The sequence below is a fragment of the Mugil cephalus genome, chromosome 21 (assembly GCF_022458985.1).
Source record: "Mugil cephalus isolate CIBA_MC_2020 chromosome 21, CIBA_Mcephalus_1.1, whole genome shotgun sequence".
Classification (NCBI taxonomy): domain Eukaryota; kingdom Metazoa; phylum Chordata; class Actinopteri; order Mugiliformes; family Mugilidae; genus Mugil; species Mugil cephalus.
Window position 1 is genome coordinate 15,122,717 of NC_061790.1, and position 16,723 is coordinate 15,139,439.

General features: G+C 43.4%; 1 protein-coding gene across 1 annotated transcript; it reads left to right on the forward strand.

Moving 5' to 3' along the window:
* The first annotated feature begins 870 nt into the window (after positions 1 to 870).
* Positions 871 to 12,228, forward strand: LOC124999218 (hormonally up-regulated neu tumor-associated kinase homolog). The gene is made up of 11 exons (XM_047574032.1): positions 871 to 1,433; positions 3,335 to 3,457; positions 3,623 to 3,792; positions 6,218 to 6,273; positions 6,411 to 6,549; positions 6,689 to 6,816; positions 8,241 to 8,376; positions 8,892 to 9,069; positions 10,314 to 10,397; positions 10,678 to 10,969; positions 11,056 to 12,228. Exons 1-11 carry the CDS (start codon positions 1,173 to 1,175, stop codon positions 11,832 to 11,834), a joined length of 2,346 nt encoding a protein of 781 aa, XP_047429988.1. The 5' UTR covers positions 871 to 1,172; the 3' UTR covers positions 11,835 to 12,228.
* Positions 12,229 to 16,723: the final 4,495 nt, after the last annotated feature.

Below are 16,723 nucleotides of genomic sequence, written 5' to 3' on the forward strand. Positions count from 1 at the left end.
TAAACACTCTCCCAAAACCAGGTAGTAGTTACATATAATGAATAGGTGGATGCTACTTTCTGACCCTGCCATTGCTTTGTTTCTGTTGCTTGAAAAGGGAAGACATTTTCAAATACATACAGTGACACTGTGTTGTTCTGCAAAAGCATACTGTTTCAAGTAAAGCTATTGTTTTCAGTTCATACAAAAGCGTCAAAACACTCTATAGTAAGGGACACTTCATATTTGGCAAAGAAATATGAAATAGGTTTTAATATAATTTACAGGATGAAAGCTACTAAAGATTAATCCAAAAGTTTATCAAAAGATGAAGACGAAGAACAGCAAACAAACACATTTACTGGTGATCCACCATTAGGACACACAACCACAATTTACTCTTTCTGGAGGGATGGCCTGCCCTGGCCCCCAGCGTCAGTCATTGGTATAGCATACTGAATGGATTAAAGAACTTTTGTCCGCTTGCACCTTTTGCGTGTAATATGTTGCAAAATGACTGGAAACCAACAAGTTAAGTTAATTGAGCTCTTTTAAATATATATGCACTTCTTTTTTTCTTTTGTTTATGCTTTAACTGTGTCATTTCGTAACTGTGTGTTTAAACTCCTTGTTATTCTGAGTATGACACTGAAATGGATAGACGAAGAAAATAAAACTTCCAAGGGGAATCAAGGAAGTGAGGTAAGACCATTCTAAGTGGTTACTGTGTAACTGTGTGTACCTTTACTAGGTAGGGAGGGGGGTGATTGCAGTGTAGAATGTCCTCCTCATCACTTGAGCTGACCTGAGAACACAACGGTTAATCATCCACTAACCGGCAGAGAGAGACAGAGTGAGAAAACCAGCGAGGAGCCAGCTGAAAGAGAAACACTTTGAGGCACTTCTGTAGGTTAATAGCAAAAAGGAAAAGGAAAGCGAGAGGAGTCCTTCATCAGACGGTGTGGAATAAGGGATGTACTTTCCTGAGTGTGGATAATAGACATCTGCAGCCGAGGAGCTCCTCTCGAAGAAGGATTTGGATCATACCTCAGTTTTAAGCAGCGGCCCACCTCCGTGTCTGTTTGCGTGCACCTGTGTGCGTTGGCATGCGTGTTCTGCAAAGACTGTTCTGTTTTTGGGTTTAACTGTGCGCGTGTGAGAGGCGGCCGCATGGGACCCGGGCCTTGTCCGGGATGCCAGCAGCCGCAGTGAAGCCCGGTCTGGAGGACATGGTTGCAGAGGGAGGGGGTGTGTCCGAGCGCGGGGTGTCCCAGTGGGAAGCTCCTGGACTCGGCCGGGAGCGGCTGCCTCTGCCTTCTCTGAAGGTCCCCAGGGAGCTGCTGCGGAGCTTCCCCCACTCCAAAAGGGTGGGATCCTACCTGGTGGGGAAAATGATCAACAAGGGCTCGTTCGCCAAAGTGATGGAAGGGCTGCACATTGGCACGGGGGAAAAGGTGGGTGGAAGCAGACACGCTTCAGACTCCAAGGGTGGCACACCAGCAGAGAAAAAGATCACATGCATACAAGAATATGATTACATGGTCATAACCAGTGCCTCGCAACTGATCATTATATGCGCTTAAGTTTAGGTAGCGGTCTGTTATTATTCTTGCTATGTGCACAAAAAACTCTGTCAGTCCCATCTATAACTGCTTATTTCATAACTATGACTCTTAAAGGGATTTTACAAGACAGCATTTGCTGACCAGATTTAAGGAGGTCTGAAGTGGGTGTGTTTCTGCCCAATATACTTGTTATATTCTGTGAGTGTTAGGAAAAGGTACATATTTCGTAATTCGTTTTTCTGCGGGGCTTTGATGCAATATACAAATGGGCAAAAAAGATAGGGTTTGGATATATCGGTAGCCCGTGTCTTCCATGTTTGCATTCGATGTTTGATGTGGGCTCGGAGCTGGGGTCAAGGTTTTCCTTTGCCACATACATAATGCACAGCACAGGTTCAGCGGCAGTGAGATGACCGCTCAGTATGTGTGTACCTATTGTTCAGTGGAGCTAAAGCATGTGTGTGCGCGTACATATATGCATCATTTTCACCGGTCACCGAGTTCCTGACCCTGGCTATGCACCCGACGTGGTTGCCGTAGCAATGGCCAAACTCATCTGTGGGGATGTTTGTTCCTCTTAGTCCCCGTTACCCTCGGTGAAGGTGAAGTCTGTAAATATGCAGACACTCATCGGTGCAGGCCTTGGGGTTCATCTGGAAATTATTTTAACTTAAGTAATTTTATAAGATAGGTACTACCATGTGCAGTTAGTTCTCTGAGAACAGCTCGCATCATAGCTGCATTATTTTTAATTTTATTTCTTGTTCACGTTTTCAATTGGGAAAATTATTGAGAAAACAAATACTTTCCAATGTTATCCACCAAACACATAAAACCCTTCACAGAAAGAGAACTGAGCATCATAAAAGTTGATGTCATTATTTTGAACTTTATTTTCTGTCATAGTTCTTTATAGTTTGCTACCTGTAAATCGAAAGTTAAGGTTTTATTATGGAACGCTATACCGGCACTTAAAATAACGACTGGAGGACAGCACATGCCTCGAAGCAGTTGGCTGACACCTTTGGTTGGATGGATAAAATGTACGCTGAGAAAGTGATTGCGCAAGCACTCTGTTTACTAATGACTACTGCAGAAGTGCCCTTGAGCAAGGCTCTGAAGCAACAATGCCATCTATCATTAATAGTGTTATACTGTGCATTTATCAGGTTACGTCACTTGTGAACAGGCTGACAAATTACTAAGAAGGCTTTAGTTTAGAAAAACATGTGCATGCGGGTCTTTTTTTTTTTTTTTTTTTTTACTTCAAACACATGCAACAGTAGGCTGGCCGGGCAACTGCCGTAAACATAAATGTACCTAACTGTGTATATGTATATAACTGACATATCAAGAAATTAAAACATTCATTTTGGCCTCATGGGAGCGACCAGCACTGTTACCCTCTCTTCTACTAATATTGCAGCGTGTCTGGGATTCCACCTGGAGACTGAATAGGGTCTCGGTCAATTCGGGGGAACCTGACAGAGTCAGTGTAACATGCGGCCTCGTGACTGGCTCAGCAGTGATAGGGGCATGGGGCCTACTGTGCACAGGTGGCACAGGTGGCAATCTAAATATGTTAGATTAATGTTAATGTGCACATTAATTTGTGAGGGAAAACTGTGGGGCAACATTTTAAAAATATATAAGAAATGTCTAATCAACCAAAGATTTTGCAACCCCCCCCGCAGTACCTCCGTGGACCCCCTTGGAGTCGCCCATGATCTAGCTTTTAAAGTAAGGTAATAAATCATTAAAATTTTGTGCATGTTATTGTGTGTGTTCAGGTAGCCATTAAGGTGATAGACAAGAAGAAAGCGCGGCAGGACTCCTACGTGTTGAAGAACATGAAGAGGGAACCCAGAATTCATCAGATGGTCCGACATCCTCATATAGTAGTCCTGCTGGAGGTAAATAAAACAAACAAACAAACTAACAAAAATCATATTCACCTTCAGATATCACCACTTGCACACCCAGCTTAGATTAACTAATGATAGTTACAAGACAAAATGTTACTATTCAGTTGAATGAGCAAATCCGATTAACCGCACATGACTAACTCTGTGCGTCAGACCCTGGAGACAGAGAACAGCTACTACATGGCCATGGAGCTCTGTGCTGGAGGAGACCTGATGGACAGGATCTGTGAGAGGAAGAGGCTGGAGGAGAGGGAAGTGCGCCGTTACACTCGACAGATCCTCTCTGCGGTGGAGCACCTGCACAAACATGGCATCGTACACAGGTCACTACAAACACAGGAGGATTCATGGGCTCAGTGTACAGCACATTTGTACATGTGGAGACATCTGCCTCACAATGAGTTAGCTACAAACCAAATACACTGCTGCAGAAGTCCTCTAACTGCTGCTTTTCTTTATCTAGTCCTCTTAGTGATTGATTTTGTTCATCTTGTTCCCAGTTGACCCTTTGTCGGCCTTCTGATTGGTCTGCTGACCGCCAGCCAGAGAACCTACCCTTTGTCGAGCCATGTTACTGTTGCTAGGTTAGACAAACAGCAGCAAATAGTGGGCGATTCCTCTATGTCGAAAAAAAATGTTCAAAACTTGAATGGCTATTGTTTATCTAACCTAGCAACAGTAACATAGGAAGTCCAAGGGTTGGAGCCCTCTGGTCGCTGGTCAGCAGACCAATCAGAAGGCCAACAGAAGATTATTTATAAACATTTGTCACTAATGATTTGCGATTCTTTTTCAGAACCTCTTTGAATGCAGATTTATTTTTTTATCTAGAGCATCATAAGCTTTTGTTGGACACTTCCTTAGTTTTTTTTGCCACGCATCTGTTTACTCCAGGCAACTCATCTGAGTTTCTCCTCTCTTCAGATCTGACAAATCAGTCATTGCAGGTTGATATAAAAGGCAATACAGCCAGAGCGCCAGAATAGAAATGTCACCACAGACGCCAGACTTAAAACTCTGCTATACTGGTATACAACAAAACATGTGATGAAGCCATCTTGGTTCTTTAAGTGCCTCAGCAGAGCTACTCTGTGCGGTCATCACATCAAACCGGCTCCACTTTAGATAAAAGGTTGTGATTGGCCGGCAAATCTGTCTGAGATCTGTTTGAACAGGAGGGGGTCCAGACCCTTGTCTGCCAGAGCAAATGCAATGAGCTCAGATTCATCTGGTTCCTATGGTTAATGGAAGTCAATCATGGTCCAATATGCGATTTACACAAGTGGGATATGAATCCTCTAGTGCACACACGCTGAGATGTCTTGGCATGAGATTTTCCAAAACCCTACTTGTTAGGCCTGGATAATATTAAGCCAATCAGAAGCCGGAGATTTAGAAAGTGGGTCTCACATTCAGATGTTATTGTCACTCTTATGTGTGACAAGAGAAAAGGCCTTTAGCAAGCAGAAGCTATTCCTTAGACCTTGACATTCACATACACATTTGACAGCACAACTCCACACGTGCACACAGTAATTTGCAGGGCATTAACAGCCTGAGGAGGAGGAAGTGCTGCAGGAAAGTTGTATATGCCACAGTGCAGTGTCGGAGTGGCACTCGAGCAGCATGTGTAGGTGTTCGAGACCTAAAACTCAAACGCCGACGCACACATCCGTACACACTTTGGTTTAAGACCTTGGCTCCTCTGGAGGTGGGAATGTGATTACCAGGCAATGACCTCATCATCCTGCGCCGGCGCCATGATTCACACATCATCACAACATCATGAACTTCCTCTCTAATGAAGTCCCTCAACGACGCTGACATCTCGACCCTTCAGCGGCACCTCCCTCTGTCACATACACACACACACACACACCGGCACGCACACATGCACGCACTCGCTCGCTCGCTCGCTCTCACACACAGTCTGCACCGCGGTCCCACACAGAGATGATTAAACTGGAAATAACTGGAAAATTTGCACTAAACGCACCTCCTGCCACCCACATTCAATAGGTTTACCGCATACATTTTCTCCTTTATGACAATGTCTGCTCTCGCTCTTTCTTGCTCCGTCTCTCTTTGAACTGCTCCCGGGGTTGTGCGAGCGGGGTTCTCTGGATCTTTCGGTGTCTGCTGGTTAGATGAAGGCGGATGAAAGGAACATGGCGGATTCCCAGGCTTCAGTTTATAGGGGCTCTCTCGTTCCTAACCGCAGATTTTCATTTAGCTCGGTAGTTTTAGAGCAGGCAGCGTGGTTGGTGGTGAGTCTGGAGAACTTTTAGGGTAGTGAGGCGACATTTTCAGGTGAACACCGGGATAGTACTTTGGTAGACTATGACGAGCAAGTTAAGAACAGACTTGAAAATCACGACCACTGCAAGTTTTTAAATTAAACCATTATTTCATCCAAAACAAACTAATGTCCCAAATGACCACTAAATGTTCCTACTGGGGGGAAAACTTCTTTTCAGCATTTTTTTTAAAGCTTGAGCTTTACCCAAAACCCAAATTTAGGTTTTCTTTTGCTTCTGTGGGTCCAGTTTGGTCCCATCTCATCTGGTTAGCCATAAATAAACTGAAAGCGCTTATTGAAGTGAAACAGACACACTGCAGGAGTCTCTAAATTGAACACCATAAAGTCATAATGTCAAATAAATTGCTCCGAAAAAATAATACTGAAGGTTAAAGACGGAGCTCATACCAACACCGCCACTAACAGATTCGACTTAAATTCTTTTGCAGAGACCTAAAGATTGAAAACTTCCTCCTGGACGAACATAACAACATAAAGATTGTGGGTACGTTGGCCTTCGTGCGTCCTCCTATAACTTCTGACTAACGGTGTTGAGTCTGGATGTAAAATTGTCTCATCTGATGTGTGTCAAAGTGTAACTGTAACAAGAGCTCGCTGTAAAAAGGATGATGTTTCTCGCAGACTTCGGCCTCAGTAACACTCTGAAGGCTGAGTCTTTATCTCTGGAGCTCCTCAGCACCCAGTGTGGAAGTCCTGCCTACGCCGCCCCCGAGCTGCTCGCTCACAGGAAGTACGGACCCAAAGTGGACGTCTGGTCTGTGTACGTGACGGAGAATCTTTCTGTGTCTGTTGTAACTGATTTGTTTGTATGCAGAGGTAGTTTTTTTTTGAAACTCATTACAGTATGTTGCACATTTCAACATATGCACTAGATCTGTTTAACGTTTTTTCCTGTTTAGAGGTGTGAGCATGTTTGCCATGCTGACAGGGACTCTCCCCTTCACTGTGGAGCCCTTCAACATCAAACACCTGCACCAGAAGATGGTGAATGGAGAGATCTGCAGCATACCCAGTGATGTCAGCAAAGGTACCCGTCGCTGTCAGAGTGACTTCTTCGTCAAAACAAGGGATCTGTCTTGTCAAAAACGGTCTAGCAACTCAAAAAAAAACAAACAAAAAAAAAACGAAAAGAAAAACAGTGCAAGGTGTTGACCTCGCTTCCAAATTCAATAGACCCCAAACCGATCAAGAATCTGTGGGATGTTCCACAGCTCCCCCATGTCCATTCCCAGATGAGTCACAACTGTTTTGGAGACACGAGAGAGACCTACACCATATTAAGAAAGTGGTCATAATGTTATGCCTGATCGGTGTGAATACACACTAAATGGAAGGAATAAATAATCTCTAATTTTTTAACTTCTTCCGCTTGTCCTTGAGTACACCATGGCTTTAGCGTCTCAGTTTCTCTCTACTTTATTTTGGTCTCTCCCTCACACATAGTCAGTCCATTACACTCTGTCACGGCGCCATGTCGCCTCAAACAAACACAGCTCCTGTTACTGTGGGGAAAACCAGCACGGCTCTGGTGCTCTGAAACTGTGACAACATCAGATTAGCGGCTGTGCTGCTGCCACGCACGGGCATCTGAGTCGGACTTTATCGTGGCCCTAAATGGGGTTATTTGTCTCACCATTTGTTCAGACACTTTTACTAATCCTTTTGCCGGGCTGACTGTTTAGATGACGTCGACTTCCTTTAATATTGTTTCTTGTAATATTATTGCTGAGAGATTTTTCAAGTTGTATTTCTGCAAACAAGCTGTACGTGTTCCATGGTATCCATAGAAATGTCACGTTTATGTCTTAAGATCAGCTTGATTGATCTTAAAGATACTGAGGTGACCTCGGCTGGAACATGCTGCTCTGACTCTGTGACTCTGTGAAGATTACTGATAGAGGAGCGATCTTCGCTTATGTGTTTGTGAAGGTGGCAGACGTCCCATTTTAATCCATCTCTGCCTCCAGACTGTGAAGCTTATCGGGAATCAAACTGTCAGTCTTACTTGGCTGCCACTGGATAGCTTTGTGTCACTGGTTGGTTGGTTCACCTGAAGGGGAACCCTGCCTCTGATTCAGTGAGGCCACAAGGAGTGACATCAGTGTGAAGTAGTTGTGCAACAGTTTTAGTTACTCAGCTTGTTTGGTTTGTTCCATTTGTGCAACGTAAAGAAGTACAAATTTAACATGAAACAAATCACACTAAGAAATCTGTGTTTGGTCTATGCAATTTGCAGCTTTTTAAAGTTCTTCCTATCAAGCATATGCAGAAATATATTTCTCGCTCCAATAAAGATATTTCTCAAATATGGAAACCGGATAATGCACATGTGAAAAGTTTTAGTGAGATCTTACACCAAACCCCATCCAAAAATACTTCACTTTAAAATTCTGAAAAGTATTGAAATAAAAAAATAAATAACATACAACTTCATCTTTGTTTTTGCTGCAGGTGCCGTGTCATTTGTGCTGTCTCTCCTCGAGCCCGACCCAGCTAAGAGACCCAGCGTGAGAGCGGCGATGGAGGAGAGATGGATCAACGAGGGATACGCCAAGAAACCGCTACACACACTCTCTCACAAAAACAGGTAGAGATTCACGTGTGACAGTGGATGCACATGTAATGTACAAAACATGCATTGCTTTATTATTCGTTATACATTTGCTGAAGTCCTCTAAATAAAAGAAACATCAGTTATATTATTAGTATTGTTATAACAACAGCGGACTGAATTTGTAATCTGAGAATTTGCATTTGTACCATGAGTGCAAACAGGGTCACAAAAACTCTACTAAAGTTCTGGTGCATTACAATGTGGTCGGAGGAACCAGTGGGGAAATCACGGCATGCTTTTGAACAAAATGAACATTTTTGTGGCCTGCAGTGTAGAAGCTTTGTATGTCATAGCATGACTAAAAGGCTTTTATCACTTCACGCAGTGTGGAAATGTAATCATGTATGGCTCCTCCTGACAATAAAGTGTTTTTTTCACATAAATGATGCAAAACTGTTCCAGCCCTCGACTAAAGTCGTAGCACTAGAAGTGGCTCAGTACTTACTGACCAGTTGGATCCATCTCCCTCTCTTGTTGTTTTCTTCCAGGTTGTGTGCAGAGGACCTCAACTCGTCCGTGCTGGCGTACATGACGGACACGCTGGGCTACTCCCTGTCCGAGATCATACACACGCTCACCACCAACCGACCCTCCGCCATCATGGCCTCTTATCACCTGCTGCTCAGCAAGCTCAACAGGAACCAGAGAGGAACCAAGGCCAGCAAGGTTCCCACTTCATCACACACACCTGAACATACTGAAATATTAGTAAACACGACTATTAGTAGGATGCAAGAAAAACGTGGTCAACAGTGCCTAAAAACAAATAATTGCAGGAACTTCATGTTTGAAAGGCCAAAGAGGTTTTTAATGGAGTTTCAACAATATACAGCGGGTGCATTTCACCTGTATTTCACCAATATTAGACGATGTACCGCCAGGACCATGGAGCTACAAGAAGACATAGAGCTAAGTACTATGAAAGGGACTAGTAATACTTCTGTGCAAGCTTATGCAGACAGCACAAACACTTCAAACAAGACAGTGCCAACTGTGCAAAGACAAACAGTACGATCCAGACGGTACAAAACAGTTGGACGACAGCACACTTACACATTGTCTCCCAGGTGTTTTGTGTGTCCTGTTTGCACTGTCTGCATAAGCCTGCACACACGTATTCCCTCCTTGTCCCTTTCATTGCACTTACGGGTCTTTGAGAGTACCGCGGGACCTAGACACCGTAACTTACGTAAGCAGTCTACACCGGTGTGAGCCATTTATACTTGTGCGCTAGTCAGTCTGGCTCTCTTTGTAAAGACGACACCCAAATGTTAGTCAGCGCTGTATCTTTTTTGGCACTGGGGTTAATTTTTGTTTCTACTTCCTGCTTCATTTTCAACAATGCCGAATGGAACATGAGTCATATGAATGTGTGTATCTCCAAACCTCCTCAGTTAACCTCACTGATTCTTTATTGATTCAAAAATTGCAGAGCAAGAAATACCAAAGCAGAAACATGCTACTACCAAGCAGCTAATCACAGCTGTTGTGACCTGCGTCTCCACAGCGCATAGCTATATTTTTGGGAAGGTGCAGATCAGTTAAGGTGCTAGGCCTTGCGTATGTGCTCAACTTAACACAGAAGTTGAAACTGCCTATCAGTCACATGTCTTCATGTAGCTTCATGGTCCTGGAGGAATGTCCTAATGTCCTAATCTGACTATGAACTATACATGCTATAGACTGTATAGTTGAAATGACAACAAAAATCTCTTTGACCTTTTGGACTATGAAGAAGTTATTTCAGTTTGGGTGACTGTAAACATTGGACTGATTAGCAGCATAGTGTGTGCAAAGATGAAAAGTTCCTAAAACTGCTGGAGAAAGTACCTTCAGAGAAATAGGGCCAAATCATGCATAACCTGGTTTACCTTAAAGTCTAAATAACAACTCAGATTTCTTTTTGGCAGAAGCTAGAGAGCAATGACTGGAGTCTTCCCAGCAAGAATACATGGAGAGAGAGGAACAACACTGAATCAAAGACTCAGCAACAGGTAATGTTCACGCTGTCAATACTACTCTTCAATGAAAGCATAACAAATGGGGTTTTCTTCCTGTAATCATAAGAAAATGAAAAGCCCAAAAAACAGTTTTTAGCCTGCTTCTCTACTTTTGCAACTCCTCTCTGTTTACTCCAATGACCATGGTCACTACAATAAATTAAGTGGGATCTTCAATAGAAAGAGTGCATTAGTGTCTATTTTTAGCTGTGGATTGACGGATTGAGTTTGTATATGTACAGTAAACTTCAGTAAACTGTAAATATGTTTTCAGAATGAACTGACCAATGAAAAGAGCTCCAAGCAGTTCAGCAGGCCTCTGAGGGCCCAACAGGCGGCTGAATGTCAGAGCAACAGGAAGAGGACTGAAGAACCGCACAGAAAAGTTCACCAAGAAGATGATGAAAACCGTCCACCATCTCCATCTCTGCCCTTGCTTCCTCACTCTGTCTCCCCCTCTTTGCCCGCTCGCCTTCCCTCACCTTTACCTGCCCCTCCGTCTGATGGGGCTACTGATGAGGAGGTTCCCATCAGCGTGGACACCAGGGAAACATTGTTTCCTGAAGGTACAAAGTTATAACATGAAAAGACATAAATACTGCAGTCACACTATTGTGGATCCCATACTATCCTGTATGTCTGTGTGTTCTAGTGTCAGTGTTTGGAGACAGGGAACTCGTCCATCTTTCTCCTCCTAAAAGCTCCGCATCGCAACTCTGTGACTCCGCCCCTTGCCAAGTCCCCTTACCCGCTGAGCCAATCAGAGACAGCAGCACGTCCAGACCGACCCGGCATACACACCTGCTCAGGACCACTCAGTCAGATGGGGCGGCAGACCCTGGGTCGGACTGCTTCCATGACAACCGCCACCAAGATGATTCCCATCGGCTCAGCATCAACGAACGGCTGGAGAAGCTGCACACATTTTATTCGGCAGACAAGAACGGCATCTCTCCCAGAACGTTCCTCGAGGTCGACACACACTCCTCAGACAGAGGGCACCTGGGAGCCATGGAGACGACACAGACCTCACCCTCTTCTCCCCTCCCACGCCTGCGCAACGTGGGGCTAAAAGACGGACGGGGAAGGAAGATGACGTGGGTGGGGTTGACCCGACCTGGGCCTCCAGGGCTCCTCGTGAATGGATCTAAACCTCCTGCTTTCCCTTCTCAGAGACAACATACTTTGGTCATCAAGAGCCTCAGGCAGGAGAGGGGGAAGAGAAAAGATCTGTCTGCAGCAGCAGGAGGAGGAGGAGGAGGAGCAGGAGGAGAAAGAGCAGGAGGAGGGATGAATGGGCCCAAAAGGAACTTGGTTCAGTTACGTTCATCTCTCCAGCGTCGGGTGACGGACCTGAACCTGCCGCTGCTTCCTGCAGCCCTGCAGGGGAAATCTGACAGGAAGAATCAGCTGCACAACATGGACTACTGACACACTGATGATATGATGAGTGGCAGGAAGAGGGAAATGAGGAGGTCAGTGACACATTTGACACTGGCCTAACAGCACAAACAGCTGTAAATGGCAAAAATATACGTACTTTTTAGTCACTAACAAGACTCCCCGTCATCACACAACATGTATCATTTGTGCTGAAGTGCCAAAATACAAACAAAACAAAAAACAATCACCTTTAAGCTCATGAAACAATACATAAAGTCTTTAGCACCTACAGCAGGCTTTGGTCTAACTCATATCAGCTATTTCCAGCGTGTTAACCTCCACTCATCACAGTGTGAAGTGCAGACTGCACGCCGAATTTTGGTTCCATTTGCATTCTTAAATACATTTTTGTACCAACACTGAAAGTCAAAGTAAAATTCAAAATCCCAGTTCCATGTGTCTTTTACTTATTTTTTGTTATTGTTCAGTTCAGTTCATATGAATTCAGGGTGCTTTGGGAACTAGTTTGTTGCTCCAAAACCACGACCTTTCATCGCCAGGTCTGCTTTCATCACAGGCTGCTGTGAACACTGAGCTGAGACCAGGTCGAGAGGGTGGTCCCAGCCTGTTTGCAATGACTCCCATAAGCAGTTTGTATGTAGTTTGGATACCTTTCCCACAGACTGATAGAACTACAATTTCTAAGATTGAAATTCTTTAACCATGCCCTGTGCCTGTACGTGTCTTTGGAGAAGCTGCCTCCAGAATGTCTCTTTGTCTTTAGAGGTGTTTGGCTTGATTCATTTATTTCCTCATTTCCTGAAATCCATATCATGACCATTCCACATGTCAGAAATTTGTCGATGGCCCTGTGGACAAGACAAATAAAACAAAGAAATCAAGCATAGCTCAGGCAGGGAATAGAGGCAAGCTGAGCTCACAAGCCCACATACATTACAATAGATCACCTTTAAGCCCACCCAGATCACCTGACAGCTTAAACGCGGTCTAGCCTAACTACCTTTGCTGTGTCCTCTGCATGTTGCTCTGTAACCTGCCTCCATCCCAGTTCCTCCATTAATTCTGTCCTCTGCATATCCAGGCTACTTTGTTGGCGTTCTGTGAAACTTCTTTGATAGAGATTTGTTGCATCACGTACTTAACCTTAGCAGTTGAATTTGACCTAGTCAGTGCTACCATACCTTCCTGTTTTGTAAACTGATGATCTGACTCTTCTTAAGTTACAATAGATAGTGTTTTGAGGTGTTTCATGTTGGCAGCAATATCATAGCATGTAACAATTTAGATATTTTGTACACCACCAATCTATGACTACACAACTTTGAATCTTTTTTAATTTTTTTTTTTAATTTAAGTTGACTCTTTCATAAATTCAGCAGCCAGCACACAACTAATGTTTTACTTTGACCACTGCAAGGTCATCAGAGGCTTGCCAAATGATGAGGTACAATTGTGAAGCTAATTCATGTTTTGTCCCAAATCTCCGGCGAGTGTCTTCTTCCTCTTTCTATTCACTATTCTTTCCTCAAGTCAAGGTCTTTGGATCATTAATATTCAGATGCAAAGATGTGGAAGAATCTGGTTGCTGCTTGGTGGTACTCATCGTGGCTACTAAATTATTGACACGACGTTACCCGATATTCTGTTTGCAAGCATGCGTGTGTGTATTGGTAGCGTGGATGTTCTGCGTGTGCCCAATGAGGACAGATTGAACCCACTGAATTGGACACATCCCCCCACTCCAGTTACCTCTCTGTCTACTTAACAGTGATATGAACCAGTAAGCTCTGATACTGTATCGGACGGACACACACGTTAACGCTGCACAATGGCAACACACTAAACAAGAACAGCAGGGTAACAGCAAGCTCGCCAATTCATTTCAGTTTGGAATGAGTGACATAAGCTCTTTAAATCCACATTAGCCATACACTATAAAGTTGGTTTACATTACTGGAGATGGTGGCGTATCAAAATAAGCATTCATCTTCTTCTCCCAGTGAGAACCAATAATGAACTGGAACAGGATGTAAGAAATTGAACTAACAAAGTATGGAAATTTGATTAATAATGCATGGTGCTCATAAAGATGTATCCAAGGCTACTGGAACATTGCCTTCATGCTACAGTGAACATTGTTAAGACTGACGAGCATGTGCCCTTAACAATGACTGTCAAAGGCGATTGAAATAATGGCTTATCAGTGATACAAGTTCATCTGTACTCTTAAGCGTAATTACCCACTAAGTCTGCTTTGACAAAACACGACAAGTGATTGAGAGTAGTCTTCACTGAGTTGAGATTTGTCATCCACGATCCCTTAACTCTGAGGTGTGACTTTAACACACCTTTCCTTTGTGATGTACAGTTCGACTTCTTTGGCTTCACAAAACATATCACAGTGTCATTCTTCTGCATCGGCTTGGACTACACAGCCGCACTTGAACGTCTCCAGAACTGTAACTGCACATCCTGGTGCACATCCCAATAGTTGTGTTCTGTCCACAGTCTGTTTCCTCCTCCATGTTTCTCCAAAGTTCTTTAACTTTTCTAATATTAGCTCCTGCATGAAACATTCAGTTTCAATTGGCATAGTTTGAAGTACACGGAGAAACTAAACAAGTTGTCAACTGCACTCAAGTATCACTGCTTACAAGCTGTATAAACACAGTTGCACATGCATTCCCGATTCTGTGAACTTTCCCAAACATGACTTAGGAGTTATTCACCTATGCGCTTCTGTAAACAATCATGTAACAACACATTTGATTTGTTTAATTGAAAAAATGGTCAAAAATCTAATACCTTCAGAGATCGGTCTCTTATGGGAGTAGACCAAAACTTTGCTCTGTTTTTGAGCTGCTCACAGCCCTGGAGCTTCTACTATGACACAGTGTAACAGGCTGTCCAGTGACAAAATCAAATTAACATGTGAACGCGGCATTCCTGTTCACATCGAAGCTAAGCCCAGCTGATAAAATCCCAGGTCGATTGCCGAGTCGAAAACCCGGGGCGACCCTTCACATCGGAGTGAAAAACTGGGTCGAGCCACGTTGACCCAGGTCTTTCGTTCGATGTGAAAGGGACTTGACATAGGGTTTGTGCAGATCTGTTGCAGAAGAACCAAGCATTATGGGGAATGTGAGATGTTGTGGTTTCAACTGATGATTATTCAAGAACGGAGACATATGAACTTGGTTCTGCTCGAATCTCCCAGAATGGGAGTACTGAATGTAGGTACAGTTGTGTAGGTACTATAGAGATGGGTGCAGTTGTTGACACTGATGGTTAGTCATCTGTGTGTTCACTTAAAACACCAAACGTGCCCAGGCCTGTCTGCCTGCTTCTTTGTTATTTTTAACTTCAGATAGTTACTGATTAATGAAGCTTTAGAACAAAGAACCTAATTTGCTGCTGGAATCCAAACAATGGGATTTATATTTATGCACGTTTTATCCCTGTCGTGCTTCTTCAACTTCATAGGGGGTCTGTTGGTTTAGGAAATTGAGTTAGGACTGTGACACACCAAGCCGAGAGTCAGCTGATGGCCAATGCTGTGCTATCAGTGAATGTCTGTGACACAAGGTTTTGTGGTGTGTCAGCAGCTTTTTGGCCAGTTGAGCATGTTGAATCAGTACCCAACCTGTCAATGAGAGAGGTCACTGTGTCTGGCTTTTCAGCTTTGGAGATTATGAGAAGAAAAGTCAAAGTCAAAAAAAAGTCGAAGTCACTATGAGTCATCTATGAGAATATTTTTGTTGGGGGCTATCTGTTATGTCACTAAAGAAATTAAAGACCGACTGATCTTCAGTCTTGGTGATTCAAGAGAGACCCACTATGTATGATGACGGGTTCTGTTTTTGAATGGTGCAGGATTGTCAGCTGGACGTTGGCTGCAGTCTTAATGATGTGTTCAAGTACAAGCTTTTGGCCCAGACAAAACAAAAAAGATTATACCTAGCCTTGATAGCTGCAAGTCCTTGGATGTTGGTTTAGTGTGTGTCTTAATTGTGTGGGTTTCTAAAGAGCAGAGAAGCTCATGTTGTCAACAACAAAGGACAACATGAACTCATCAAATTAATTAGTAGTAGCTAGATGGTAGTAGTTGTGGTGGTTTGTTTCTGAATAATTTCAAAGCTGCATTGTTTTTTATGAAAGACTACTCTACTGTAGGCAATCTGGTAGGTCAAAGTACTACACTAAATATCAGTTTTATATTGTGGGCAGTTTTGTTTGCGTTTTGGTGGGTTTTGAATAGCCTTGGGTGGGAGACTATCAGCCATATCAGGAAACACAGAGTACAGCGAGCTTGGAGTGTCCAAACTAAGAACTTTGACTTACATTTCTTTTCTCCAGTGTCTCTGTTATTTACACTTTGCCTCAGTACATTTGTAGAAACAGATCAACTGTATATTTTTTTGTTAATGTTAATCTGCACGCTACCAGTGGTGAATTTGTTTGTACTGACTTCTGTTCACTCACAGCGTTTAGAAATCTTGCTTCATGGTCTATTTAAGCACACAGTAGTCTACAGCCTTGCTAGGTGCTTTGATCTAATTTCAAACAGAATGTGCAGATAGTTACAAAACTACCAAACTGATGTACAGCTGATGCATAACAGCTTTACCATGTTAACTTTTTAACTTAATGGATTAGTTTGCCAACGTTTGACAATTAACAGAAAGCACAAATCTCTACAAGTTCTACAAGTATCTGGTGATATACCAGAGTATAGGACACATTGAGTATGGACCTAAGTGGTGAAACAACCAACAGTGCCACCGGTAAAGCCAAGAAAGTGAATAGAGATGATGATGGAGTGGCAGAAATGGAGCACACTGATAACTGACATACCCGGATTTCAGTCTGTAAGCTGAGACCATATGGTTGGTGAAGCCATCATTTAATGCGCTTCA

Excerpts from the sequence above, each read along its gene's own strand:
- LOC124999218 (XM_047574032.1), top strand. The coding sequence starts at position 1,173 with ATGCCAGCAGCCGCAGTGAAGCCCGGTCTGGAGGACATGGTTGCAGAG. Across the intron at positions 6,550-6,688 it reads AAAGTGGACGTCTGGTCTGT|AGGTGTGAGCATGTTTGCCA; the intron begins GTACGTGACGGA and ends TTTCCTGTTTAG. Across the intron at positions 10,398-10,677 it reads AATCAAAGACTCAGCAACAG|AATGAACTGACCAATGAAAA; the intron begins GTAATGTTCACG and ends ATATGTTTTCAG.